This window comes from Candida margitis (assembly GCF_024628925.1).
Source record: "Candida margitis strain CBS 14175 chromosome Unknown scaffold3, whole genome shotgun sequence".
NCBI classification, from domain to species: Eukaryota; Fungi; Ascomycota; class Pichiomycetes; order Serinales; family Debaryomycetaceae; genus Lodderomyces; species Lodderomyces margitis.
The window spans coordinates 269,185-282,636 of record NW_026261810.1 but is presented as its reverse complement, the minus strand read 5'-3'; the positions used below and the strand labels follow the sequence as shown (position 1 = coordinate 282,636).

The 13,452-nt window shown below is 36.7% G+C and overlaps 5 protein-coding genes across 5 annotated transcripts; all 5 read left to right on the top strand. All coding sequences in view use genetic code 12, as the record gives it.

The window, feature by feature from the left end:
• Positions 1 to 3,563: 3,563 nt before the first annotated feature.
• HMS1 (Hms1p) lies at positions 3,564 to 5,696 on the top strand (the record flags this gene model as incomplete). The annotated part of the gene is made up of 1 exon (XM_051814847.1): positions 3,564 to 5,696. One exon carries the CDS (start codon positions 3,564 to 3,566, stop codon positions 5,694 to 5,696), a length of 2,133 nt encoding a protein of 710 aa, XP_051671716.1.
• A 730-nt stretch (positions 5,697 to 6,426) lies between these two features.
• On the top strand, positions 6,427 to 7,995 carry ERG11 (sterol 14-demethylase; the record flags this gene model as incomplete). Its single annotated transcript, XM_051814846.1, has 1 exon — positions 6,427 to 7,995. One exon carries the CDS (start codon positions 6,427 to 6,429, stop codon positions 7,993 to 7,995), a length of 1,569 nt encoding a protein of 522 aa, XP_051671715.1.
• A 264-nt stretch (positions 7,996 to 8,259) lies between these two features.
• Positions 8,260 to 9,318, top strand: THR1 (homoserine kinase; the record flags this gene model as incomplete). Its single annotated transcript, XM_051814845.1, has 1 exon — positions 8,260 to 9,318. The coding sequence occupies one exon, from the start codon at positions 8,260 to 8,262 to the stop codon at positions 9,316 to 9,318; it is 1,059 nt and encodes a 352-aa protein (XP_051671714.1).
• A 226-nt stretch (positions 9,319 to 9,544) lies between these two features.
• On the top strand, positions 9,545 to 11,008 carry SAM51 (Sam51p; the record flags this gene model as incomplete). The annotated part of the gene is made up of 1 exon (XM_051814844.1): positions 9,545 to 11,008. The coding sequence occupies one exon, from the start codon at positions 9,545 to 9,547 to the stop codon at positions 11,006 to 11,008; it is 1,464 nt and encodes a 487-aa protein (XP_051671713.1).
• Positions 11,009 to 11,238: 230 nt separating this feature from the next.
• Positions 11,239 to 13,404, top strand: EXO1 (Rad2 family nuclease; the record flags this gene model as incomplete). The annotated part of the gene is made up of 1 exon (XM_051814843.1): positions 11,239 to 13,404. One exon carries the CDS (start codon positions 11,239 to 11,241, stop codon positions 13,402 to 13,404), a length of 2,166 nt encoding a protein of 721 aa, XP_051671712.1.
• Between the last annotated feature and the right edge of the window lie 48 nt (positions 13,405 to 13,452).

The window sequence follows — 13,452 nt, the reverse complement described above, 5'->3', positions numbered from 1 at the left end:
TTAAACTTAATAATGTGCTTCCTTTTTTAATACATAAAGCATTAAATGACCTTTTAGTAGAAATGAGGTTCAGAAGCGCGTATTGCCTACGCAAGTTTTTTTTTTGGCTGATTTATGTTCTGCGTAGTCGAAGTCGATACAATGCATACCTTAGAGGAGACTACCGAAGAGGCGTTCATGTGTTCCCTTTTTTTCCTTTCTAAAATATTCAAATGCATATGTAGTTTTAATGCAGGGTAGTTGAAGTGACAATATCATGTTGTAAAGTGAAAACATTCGCTATAACAGCCACCACCTGTTGGAGGTTCGAGTAACAACGGACGGACATATATTTTAAGAACAATTCCGCTGGTTAAATTGAACCTAAAAGCCCCACTTAAACAAATCGTAAAAGGGTTAGAATACGGTTTTTGCCGATCCCTGAATAAAAGGGGGTGGAGAAAACCAATTACGAGCGGGTGTGTCTTTTTCCCTTTTAATGGCTAAAGAATCTGAGTTGCGCAGCTGCATAATGTTTCCAAATTAGTACATATACTAAAAACAATGCATGCATAGTTGTTGGGTTAGGGTTACACGTTTCATAATAAGGAGAGCGTCTTTGAAAGAATAGTGAAGCCTGAGTTGAGCTACCGAGGTCGTAACTTCTAATTTAAAGAGTAGACCCAATACATTCCTTCATTCATTTATTACCTATTTTCCAATTGCAATACTTTGTAGTTGGTGGATATAATTTTGTTATTTTATGTATGGGGTTTTTAGATGGTATGCAGCTGGTGCATGACTGCGCGGCATAAATCGTATGTTTTTTTTGCAGCTTGTGCATTACTTACTTACTCACTTACTTACTAACAAGAAAACAAACGTACAAACAGAAATTAAAAAGAAAAAAAATAAAATAATAATAATAATATCTAAAAATAACCTTAATCAGGGTTTTTTATTTTTTTCTAAAGGCTGCAAAATCTTAACTTCACCTACAGCAGCTACTCTACTTTTTCTTCTACCAAACAAACAAACCCGTTTCCATAAACTCTTCCTAATCACCATCAACTTTAATACTAACTTTAGTAAAAAGAAATAAACTAGAAGAGAAAGTTTTTAAAATAAACACAGCCTCTTTCCTGTCAGCTTCAAACATCAGTACAGAAGAAGAGCTAGCATTTACCTCAGCGAGTCATGCAATTTAGATTGATGGCGCTTTTGGTTTACATGTATACCTGAAAATTAACGACTTTACAATATTATTACTAATCATCTCATAAAGATACATCTTCAATCAAAGTGTTCTTTACATTTATTATATACCCAAAATGCTGCCACTACTGCAGTCCAAGTCAATTGTTGCATTTCTTTTTCCTGCTTTGTGTATTCGCTTGTTGACTAAAAAATAGAATAATGTAACATCATTTCAAACGTCAAATACCGATACAATATGCAATTTTGATAAATGAGAAACTCTTCGTCTCAAATCAAATGTATCTAGCACGCCTTTAAGTCTAAACTGCCCTAAACGGTAACATAAACGGTTAGAAAGAAAAGTCTTTTTTGAAGCATGTATCCGCAATTGGGTTCGTTATGAAAAGAGAACACAAAGGGTTGCACAAGAGCGGTGTTACTCTTAACCTAAATGTAACCAGCATAGTTCTGTATTGTACTAAATAATAGAGTTTTTATCGTAAATGCATATGTAATAGTGAGAGATCCCTCTTGTCCTCTAGAATATGAAAAGCAAAAACCGTAGTAGACAAACACGAATTAAAGAGAAACAGAACAAACCAAATAGAAACTAATATTTTGACACACCAACCCACTTTTTTTTTTTTAATTACCGATCCAATGTCATACAAAAAAGAATGTTTCGATATATTATATAACCGACAACAAGAATGAATAAGAGTGAATAAAATAAATCACAACTTCCACAAAAGGCGGTAGACTCCCACTTTCCCATCCACAATCAACAATGTTGGGTCTTTTGTATATTATGTCTATTTTTAGGTTTTAACCTTTTAAACTTGTATAATACTTTCTTTTTTCTTAACTAATCCTTCAAATAATAGACGAAAGCAGAAATTTAATGTGCTCTCTGCATCAATTGTCTATTACTAACCTTTTTTGGTGGTTGCATAATGATACCTTTTGAAAAGTCGGTTTCCTCTTTAGAACAGAGCCAGTAAATTAAATAAAGCTTATCTTTGATGGTTGATACTGGAGAAAGATTTTCTATTCTTTAATGTCTATTCTCTTTTTTTTGTATTGGGGTTTCTTTTTCGGTTTTTGATTCGCTTTTTTTTTGTTTTTAAGCGCTGAACGTTTTTGTTAATTTTTACAAATGATGCAGTGGACTGATCTTCAACTGACATTTTGTGTGACATTTGTCATTGATAAATGAGACAAGTCATTACTTTGTGGCTCATATCAGAGTAAGCCACTTAACTGATTTACTCTGAACTACTCCCTACTCTCTTCTCTCTACTAACTAACGTATTACCCAACAGATATGGAAATGTGAATTTATCATATGTGCAAGGTCTTATTTCTTTTTCCTTATTTAATCTCATTCTTAAGTTCATATGAGTATTCATATGAATTTAGTGGGTAGTATCCTCATAAGCAGCAGTGTCTACTTTAATTTTTAAACTACAACATCACAAAGTATATGAACCCTAATTATTACTAAGTTTAGTAAAGCAGTTGGACTGTACTGGTTTACTCTCAAGTTTTGGTGTTTACCCCGGTGGTAAATCTTCGACCTGTATCGCCAGAAAAAGTTAAAATTCTTGCCAAATACAACCACTCCTAGACCCAGCTAGAAAATCCTTCATAGACCAATTGCGCTTTGTGGTGTTTCTCTAGTCATTTCTTCTTCTTTCAGTTTCTTCCCCAGACCGAAGTGGTTGTGCTTTTTTTCTTCTTCTCTCCATTTTTTTTTCTTGGAAGAATGATGCAGCCAGTGACACTGACTCTGTGATAGAATGGAATTCGCTTTTCATTTTATTCTTCTTCTGTACTCTTGTTCTTCTTCTTTCATCGCCTTTATTTCTTTTTTATTTTTTTATTCATAAGCATCACAAAACTGAGGGGTCAGAAAGAAATTTTTTTTAAAAAAATAAAATACAACCCTTTTGTAAGTCGGACTTTAAAGAGTAGCGGGTCTTATCCTACTTGCATAAGTATACAGACAAGTATAAATATTCCATATCATCATCAACTTTTTCTCATTCTTCCATATATAATATTCACTTTATTTTTTTTATATCCCTAGTGATAGCTTTCAATTCAGTTATTGATATTATTTATCAGTGGTTTCCACTTTGATTTCAGGGTTTTCTTTTTTCTTTTGCTTTTTGACACTTTTTTATCAACATATATCATTCATTGATTATTCACCAAACTTATTATAATTTACCAATAAAAAGAAATTACAGTAAAAGCAACTACTAGTTACAAACAACTTTCTTCAGGTTTATAAAAACACAAATTAGAAACCAATTTGCTCATAACCAAAATAATTATTCACAACCATTTTCTTATATAATCACACATACAAATACAAAGTATAAATGTCATACAAGGACAATCAATATAATTCTTTCTTGACTACCCTGTACGACAACGAACATCAACAAACATTTGAGCAGCAACAATTACAACAACAACGACAAGAGCAACAAGAGCAAGAGCAAGACCTGTTACAGCTACACACCCAGCAAGATCAACGATTTCAGAAGCGAAAGACGATGCAAAACAATAACCAACAAACAAGACTTTACCAACCAACGCCTTTGCAACAGCTGCAACCGATTACCATTGAAACTACTCCAACTTCAAACTCCCAACACTACAAACACACTAGTGCTTCTCGATGTCCTCAAACGCAAGATGATAACCAAAGCGTGACTTCCAATAGCACCGAGCCCCACCAAAGTCCAAACTCAATGCAATTACTCAATAACAAAATTGACTTTGAACCACAACAACTGAATCTGCAACAACAGCAATATAATGTCAAATTGGAAGATAATCTGTGCTTTGCATATAACCCAACACCAGGTTCTGAAAGCTTACTCAAAATAGGACAACAGAACAATTTGGATGATGGTTCTCACAATCACAGGTGTTCTGACTTTCCCGTTGATTTCGATTTTGGACTTAATCCTTCATTCCCGCAATACATGACAAATGGAAGAGCCAAAGCATTAAGCTTACCTTCATCAACATCAATCTCCAATGAATATAATGCTAGTAATTTAATTTATCCTGAGTTACCAAGTAATACTGAATACGTGGATGATACTAATGTTGCTTCATTTGGCAATGCCACCACTGATGCTGCAACTATCATCAATTATAATCAGTTGGAAACAGACTTGCCTATGCAAGGCAATGAGTTTCAGCAACAAAATTTTATGGGAAATGGTACATTATTATTTAGACCCATTGGAATGGTTAGACACAGTTATGAGTCGACTATGGTGGAAAATAATGGGATGATGGGTGGCCCACAACAACAGCCACAGCTGCAACCCCAACAACAATCACTCCAATCACAATCATCCCAACGTGTTTCTCCTCGCACTCCTTTGGGATCGCCTTTAACTGTACAAACTACACCCGCCAACAATAGTATATGTAGTCAGATGAATGGAGAGTTAATGACGAGCATTGATGCAACAATGACAAGCATCAATAATGGTACACAACAACCAGGTGACCTTTCAAGTAATGGCAGTTTAGATGAAGATTCAAACAACAGTTTCCAAGCCCATACCCCCATTGGTGGACTCAACATGTCAAATTCTTCAGTTTCTTCAGCTTCGGTATTATCATCCGTTCAGCCCAATGGCATTGCCACAATGACCAAATCGAGATTACAAAACTTCCGTCCCCGCAGTAAATCGCCCTCATTATCACCATTGACTAATGAGTTGAAACAGTTGCCAACAACACCGTCTGCGCAACCACCTGTTTCGAGGACAACATCAATCAATAGACAAAAGAGAAGGAAATTACCTAAAAGTAACGGTAGTGGTATTGTTGTCAAACAAGAAGCTGATACCATGGAATCATCCTCCTTGTCATTTATGCCATCTCAAGTTACACCCGATCCAACACCAGCAGCATCCACCACAACCTCGTCGTCTTTTGCAACAGCTTTGGCTACATCCACCGCTTCAAACGCCAGTATTTTACGAAGAAGCCATTCAGGACGTCCTCGAGTCAAATCAGCCCATAATGTAATTGAACAGAGATATCGCAACAAAATCAATAACAAATTCAATGCCTTACAAGAATCAGTACCTGCACTCAAAGTATTGCTATTACGCAAATTGCAAGAAAAACAACGATTGCGACTCCAACGACAAAATGGAGAACTATATGATCCAACTACTTACAATGGAGAAGGAGCTGGAGCACCCGGCGAAGACAGCTTATCTGATAATGATGACATGAATAGTACATATGATGGAATCGACATGCTGATTCTTGACGATAAAGAAATTGAAAATATTGATTTAGAAGGTTTAGAACCAGCCAGAAAACTAAACAAGGGTACCATATTAGCTAAATCAATTGAATATATTAAGTTTTTGGAATTGAAAAACGAACGGCTAAAACTGGATCATGAGGCGTTATTGAATAAAGCTAAAATGTTGGGAGTTAATTTTGATGATGGGGATTCAAATATGGGATGAAGGAGTCAAAGTGAAGAGGTTATTATTGTTTACATTTTGTTGAAGTAGTAGGTTAGAGTCAATAGTTATTATTTATATAGAGCCTTTTTAGTACTTGCGATGGGATATGTAGGATCTATTGTAGTAGAGGATCTTGTGGTGGATCTGTATAGATGTGTCGTGTCTCAAACTTGTTAAAAATAACACGACACGATATGACATGACACGACACGACACTGCTGACAAGAGTTAATGCACAGCCACATGTACAGCAGTACAGTTGCTACTTGTACTAGAATGGCACACAGATGAATGATAACCACTTATAGCTTGTCTGTGACAGACGGTGTTGATGCTAAACTAACTCGAGTGTATATCATTGATGGCAAGTAAATAGTGTATGTGTGTTTAGTAATAGGAGTAATTTTATACGCGTCTGTCTGTCTGTCTGTCGTATAAATTGTATGAAATTGATATTGTTTTACTTCTTTTTATACGATAGAATAAGAGTAAGACATCTCAAAAACGAAGAAACAAAAAAAACATAATAAAAAACAAAACACATACACACACGTATGGAAATTTTTCTTCCACTGTTAAATCATACGACTTACCTGTTCATCGTTTAAATCAACCATTAACCATAATAAGTACCTAGTGTATTTTTTTATATAAATAGTAATCAAACTGCTTCCTATTTGTTAGAAAAAGCAAACACCACCTTCATTCGCATTCGCTTGACCATTAAATCATGGCGTTAGTTGACATAGCCCTCGAAGGGTATAATTATTTCATGACGCTCAGCACCCTCCAACAAATTGGTTTGCTTGTGTTCACTCCATTCATTTACAACATTGTTTGGCAACTACTTTACTCACTCAGAAGAGATCGGGTTCCAGTGGTGTTTTATTGGATTCCTTGGTTTGGTTCAGCCGCATCTTACGGACAAGATCCATACGGGTTTTTCGAACAGTGTCGTGAGAAATATGGTGATTTATTTGCATTTGTAATGTTGGGAAGAGTAATGACGGTCTACTTGGGCCCCAAGGGTCATGAATTTGTGTTTAATGCGAAATTGTCTGATGTTTCTGCTGAAGAAGCTTATCAGCATTTGACTACACCTGTATTTGGAAAGGGTGTTATTTATGATTGTCCAAATGCTAAATTGATGGAACAAAAGAAATTTGCCAAATTTGCCTTGACTACTGATTCCTTTAGAAGATATGTGCCTTTGATTAGAGGCGAAATTTTGGATTATTTTGCCAAGTCAGATGTATTCAACATGAAGACAACAAAGACTGGTGTTGTTGATGTATTGAAATCGCAGCCGGAAATTACCATTTTCACCGCATCAAGGTCATTATTGGGAGAATCAATGAGGAAAAGATTTGATGCTTCGTTTGCTCAATTATATGCTGACTTGGATAAAGGTTTTACTCCAATCAACTTTGTGTTTCCTCATTTACCATTGCCACAGTATTGGAAACGTGATGCTGCTCAACAAAAGATTTCCGAGACTTATATGGTGGAGATTGCTAGAAGAAGAGAATCGGGCGACATCGATGAGAACCGTGATTTGATTGATTCGTTATTGGTGCATTCAACTTATAAAGATGGAGTTAAAATGACTGATCAAGAAATTGCTAATTTGTTGATTGGTGTCTTGATGGGTGGTCAACATACGAGTGCCACTACATCTGCTTGGTTCTTGTTGCACTTGGCCGAGAAACCTGAATTACAAGAACAATTGTATCAAGAAGTTGTCAATGCATTATCAGGCAAAGGAGGTAATTTGGATGATTTATCGTATGAAGATTTACAACAAATGCCATTGGTCAACAATACCATTAAAGAAACATTGAGGATGCATATGCCATTGCATTCTATTTTCAGAAAAGTGGTTTCCCCCTTGGTTGTCCCCAACACCAAGTATGTCGTCCCCAAAGGTCATCATGTTTTGGTATCTCCGGGTTATGCCCATACCAGTGACAGATTTTATAAAGATGCTAATGATTATAATCCACATCGATGGGATGAATCAGCATCAACTAACGATGCAGGTGAAGTTGATTATGGATTTGGTAAAGTTACAAAGGGAGTCAGTTCGTCTTATTTGCCATTTGGTGGTGGAAGACATAGATGTATTGGAGAACAATTTGCTTATGTGCAATTGGGTACGATTTTGACAACATTTGTATACAACCTTAAATGGAAGTTGAAGGATGGTAAGGTACCACATGTTGATTATACTTCAATGGTTACATTACCAGAAGGACCAGCTGAAATTGTATGGGAAAAGAGAGAAACTTGTGTTTTATAGACGCAATGTAGCTGTATGCTGAGGTTGTGTGTGCGTGTGTGTGTGTGTGTTTCTGTGTGTCTCCGTGTATGTATGTATTTGCGTATTTAATTATTTATAGAGCTATGGTCTTATGTAACTGATGGCTAATCATTCACACAAAAGAAAACAAACTTTGACTCACTTCAAGTCGAACGTTTTTTTTTTTTTTTTTCAGTTTCTTTTATCAAAATTTTCACCTTCAAAAAAGAAGTAACAATCAGTTGACGGTTTCGATCTCCACTTATGACAAAGTCATTCCAGATCAAAGTACCTGCATCGTCAGCAAACATTGGACCAGGCTTTGATGTTCTTGGTGTAGGGTTGCAACTATACTTGACCATAAAAGTAACTATTAACCCATCCATTGACACCTCATCAGATCCACATAATGCCAAAATCACATATGAAGGGAACTTGGCCGAAAAAGTACCCTTACAATCAGATAAAAACTTGATTACTCAAACTGCATTGTATTTACTTAGGTGCAATGGTGTAGCCAAATTCCCACCCGGAACTCATATTCATGTAAATAATCCAATACCGTTGGGAAGAGGTTTGGGGTCGAGTGCTAGTGCTATAGTTGGAGGTATATATTTAGGTAATGTCATTGGTGGATTCAATTTCGACAAGACTAGAATGTTGGATTACTGTCTAATGATTGAAAGACATCCTGATAATATTGCTGCTGCCATGTTGGGAGGATTTATTGGGTCCTATCTCAATGAGTTGGGACAAGATGAAGCCGATCAAGTATCTGTACCCTTGGATTATATTTTACCTACACCGCAAACTCCCCCCGAATCAATTGTATCACAGCCACCACCAACTAATATTGGTGAATACTTGCAATACAATTGGAATAAAAAGATTAAATGCGTCGTCATTGTTCCCAACTTTGAAGTCAGTACCGATAAATCGCGCTCAGTGCTACCCCAATCATACACTAGACCCGATATAGTATACAATTTACAGAGAATAGCCATATTGACTTCAGCGTTAACCCAAGATCCACCTAATCACAAATTAATTTACCAATCGATGAAGGATAAAATTCATCAGCCTTACAGAACAGTCTTGATTCCTGGCTTGAATCAAGTATTGGAAGAAGTTGTCCCGGCAAAGCATTCAGGATTATGTGGCATCTGTCTTAGTGGTGCTGGTCCTACTATTTTATGTTTGGCTACTGAAGGGTTTGAAGAAATTGCCAAAGATGTAATTGATATTTTTTCTAAAGAAGGCATTCATTGTGATTGGAAGATCCTCGATTTAGCATACGATGGGGCAACTCTAGAACACTATTGAGAACGGAAAGAACCGCATCTTTTGAATAGATTGTACTTTATAGACTAATGGCATGCCTTTACCCTTACGCGTAGTTTTCCACTTCGAGCGTAATCGCCCAATTAGAGAAATGCGCGCCAACAATAATCGCAAGAGCAAAAAAAAGAAACAAAAAAAATAAAAAAATCACCAGACGGCACTAAACTGTAAACCCAGAAAGACCTTGTTGCTTGTGTGTTTCCCAAAGATGCCACTGTTACAAGTAGATAGCAATCCGGACCTCAAAACTAGACTCATTGAACAAGATGTCCTTCAGGAGTCCCAATTACAACCAATTTTCTTAACTAGAGTCGAAGTCAATGGTGGTGAAGATTTCAGTTATCAATTCTTTAATAAATTGTTATCGCCCTTGTTAACCACCGGTGATTACACATTGGCTCAGCTTACGTACAAAATCAATGAATCATTCCAGCATTTAAAAGATACTGGAGTTTTCAAAAATGTGGGTGTTGTTTTAGAACCCGACTATTATTCAAACGTACCAGCTCAAATCACCTCCTTCAATAGAGAGAAATCCATCCCCACAAGAGTTATTTTTGATGTTTCCAATGTCAATTTAAACATCAATGAGACTTTTTTAAATTTCAATAATGAAGAATTTATCAATTTGAAATTGAACCACGTTGATAATAACTTTAATGAAAATGCCGAATTAGTCTCAGTGGGGGTGGATTATAATCCATATAAACCATATGACTATTTGTTAACAAATTTGAAATTTACATCGGGGTTAAAAGACCCGCGTTTCAAGTTTCTCATTGATGTCGGCTACAACACTAGAGATGATCTTGGATGGCAAAATTTTCAACATAATCAATTAGGCGGTAAGATTGGATTACTATACAAGACCCAACGTGAATTTGATATATTCACTGGGTTTCAATTATTCAAGAGAAACTTGTTCAATATCGAAGATGGCGCCGATGATAATTTGAAATTTTTTGGCGGTGATTTTTTGAAATTGAGTGTATTGAATAAATTTAAATACGAACGTATTCAATACTTGAATCATGCCACGAAAAATTTCCCCACCAATGGTGGCAATGTCCATGTTAGATCGGAATTGACTTCTGTTCAAGAACAAAACAATGCTTCCAACCGAGGTGAATTTATCAAGCTGCAAATTGGATTTGATTTATATAAATCACTATTCGACAATTACATCACGACTAAAGTCCAAGGTGAGCTTGGTGGCATCTTCAACTTCAATACCAAATTCCCCATTCATCCATTGGATAAATTTTATCTTGGAGGTTACAATTCATTTACCGGGTTTAAGAAAAATAGCATTGAACAACAGGGCGGATTGCAATTCTACAAGTTACAAGCAACTATATTCACCAAGATCCCCTACTTCTTGTACTCGCCCAAATTGAACCGCGAAAATAGCGAGTTACTAGTTGAGCTGAACCCATTGCGTTTGTATGGAACCGCTTTGGTGGGGAATTGCATTGCTACATCGAATAAGAATTTCTGGCAGAATGAAAACCCAGCAGTTTCTTATGGGTTTGGATTAAAGTATTTTAACCGGTGGGCTAATTTTGATATTGGGTATTTTGTTAGCCAGAAATTGGGAGTTGATAATTTTGGAGGCGTTAAAAATGGGTTACAATTTTCAATATCGATTGGGGCTTCGGATAGTAATTTGTAGATATATCGTACACTAGAGTTACTTAAACATTAGAGGATTAGATTTGTGAGCATTAATTGTAAGGCTTTAGCTCCGTATTCAGATTTGCGCAATCTCCGTTCCAGATTTCGGCGTTGTTAAAGGTGCGTAACTATATATTTTTTTTTTCAATTGTTGTGATTTCATTTCCTTCACAACGAGGAAACACACGACATCCTGCTAATTCCCTCTTCACGCCTTCACTATATGAGATGGGTGTCAATGGTCTACTACAGCACCTAAAAGAGATCCAGGATCCATGTTCTTTAGAACGGTATCGCGGCAAAACACTAGCCATCGACACGTATGGATGGTTGCATCGCGCGTTAGTGTCATGTGCTGAAGACTTGTGTTTAGGTAGACCAACGAGAAAGTACATCACCTACATTATCAACAAGATTCAAATGTTGCAACATTTTGGAATTACTCCGTTTTTTGTCTTCGATGGTGCTTCCTTAACCACTAAACAAGAAACAAATATGAAGCGACGCGAGCTGCGATCTGAAGCTAAAGCCTTGGCTGAAAAGTATGCTAAATCAGGACACTTGCAATTAGCTTACAAAGAATACATGAAAGCGGCTTATGTCACTTCACAAATGGCGAAGCTGATCATGTGTGAGTTGGATGTGTTGAAAATTAGATATGTTGTTGCTCCTTATGAAGCCGATCCACAAATGGTTTATTTGGAAAAAATTGGCGTTGTGGATGGGATATTGAGTGAGGACTCAGACTTACTAATATTTGGCTGCAATAAACTAATAACTAAACTTAAGGATGATTCCAGCTGTGTTGAAATTAATCGGGCTGATTTTGATAAAGTTCGACAAATTCCATATTTGGCCAGTTATACCAATGAGCAATTGCGATTAGTTGCCATGCTTTCTGGCTGTGACTATACTAAAGGTATTCCTGGTGTAGGTTTGAAATCAGCATTTCAAATGGTGTTGAGATACCGTACGTTGCATAAAGTTACAATTGCATTACGATCAACGGGCAAGAAAATCCCACCTAATTTCGAGGAGGAAGTAGTTAAAGCTAATTTAGCATTCCAGTTTCAAAAAGTGTTTGATCCACGAAATCAGACACTCACGACTTTGAATGAAGTACCTGAATCTTTGTCTGGGAAAACAGAATTGTTAGAGTCATGCTGTGGTAGAACTCTTGCGGATGAATTGGTGAAAAAGGCTTGTAATGGATTAGTCGACCCTAACTCACATGAACTACTCGTGTCGCGAGAGCAAAGCATGAGCTTGTTAAAATCAGTATCTGTCAAGGTCAATACCACCAATACGGAAGCTCAAGCTGTACGATCTCAATCGGAACCGGTTGTGCAATGTCAAAAAAGAACAGTTTTGGATATGCTTAAAGTTTCCAAGCGCGTTGCTAAACCTTCTGAACTCATTTGTGATCCTACACAAAAGGACACAACGCAAGTAAATCAGCAGAAGGTGCTGCCGGTATTTAAGCGACCATTGGCTGTCTGTGCAGCACCCAAGCAAAAGATTTCGCCTACGTGTAACAAAATTCGTAAACTACAAGGCAGTATCAATGGTTATGGCAAACTGGGTCAAACTAGTAAGTTTTTTGCTGTACAATCAACGCCAGAAAAACAGCCTTCACTCCCTACTCCAAAATCCGACTGTGATGTATCAGCATGGAATTCAAGTTTACTCAATGACTCGGAAGTACCGGACGAGTCTCCCATTAAAATTTCTGAAACTAAGAATATCTTGGACGAATTAACTGATGAGGATGATCATACTAATGAAGACAATGATGGCGAGGCTAGTCACGAAGGCGAGGAGATGGCTATTAAAATGGAGCCAATAGTTGACTCATTGAATTTACAAGTGCCAACACAGAAGGATATCGAGCTTCTATTAGATGAAAAAGACGACGAGGATGCCAAATTCGACATTTCATCAAAAGACGATGAGATTGAAGAGTCACCGATTAAAAACCGCGCATCATTTAAAGTACATACTGATTTGGATACTGTCAACTTACGTCTGAAGTTTCAATTTCTGCCTGCCAAGCTTGCTAAATACGCTGTCACTGACAAGAATCCTCCTAGTTTGAACAACAGCTTCAACGTCAAACATTCTAGACAAGCATTGAGCGATAAGAGCACAAATATCAAGCACCAGAATCGCTCAAAAGGGATTTTAAACGATAAATCTCGCATCAATAAGCCAAAGCCATACTTGCCTGGCAAATTTGTAAAATTCAACATCCCTTCAGAACCATATACCAAAACTCAAGTTGTGTCTAGCCAAGAAGAGGAATATGAACTAAGTGAAGAAGAAGTTGAATTCAAAAAGTCGCCCCAGAAACGAGCTCCCATTATTAATCTTAAACAATTTGCATTTAGAAAATAACCTAGACTTAAATTAGACCTGTATATTTATTTAATGTGACGCATACAA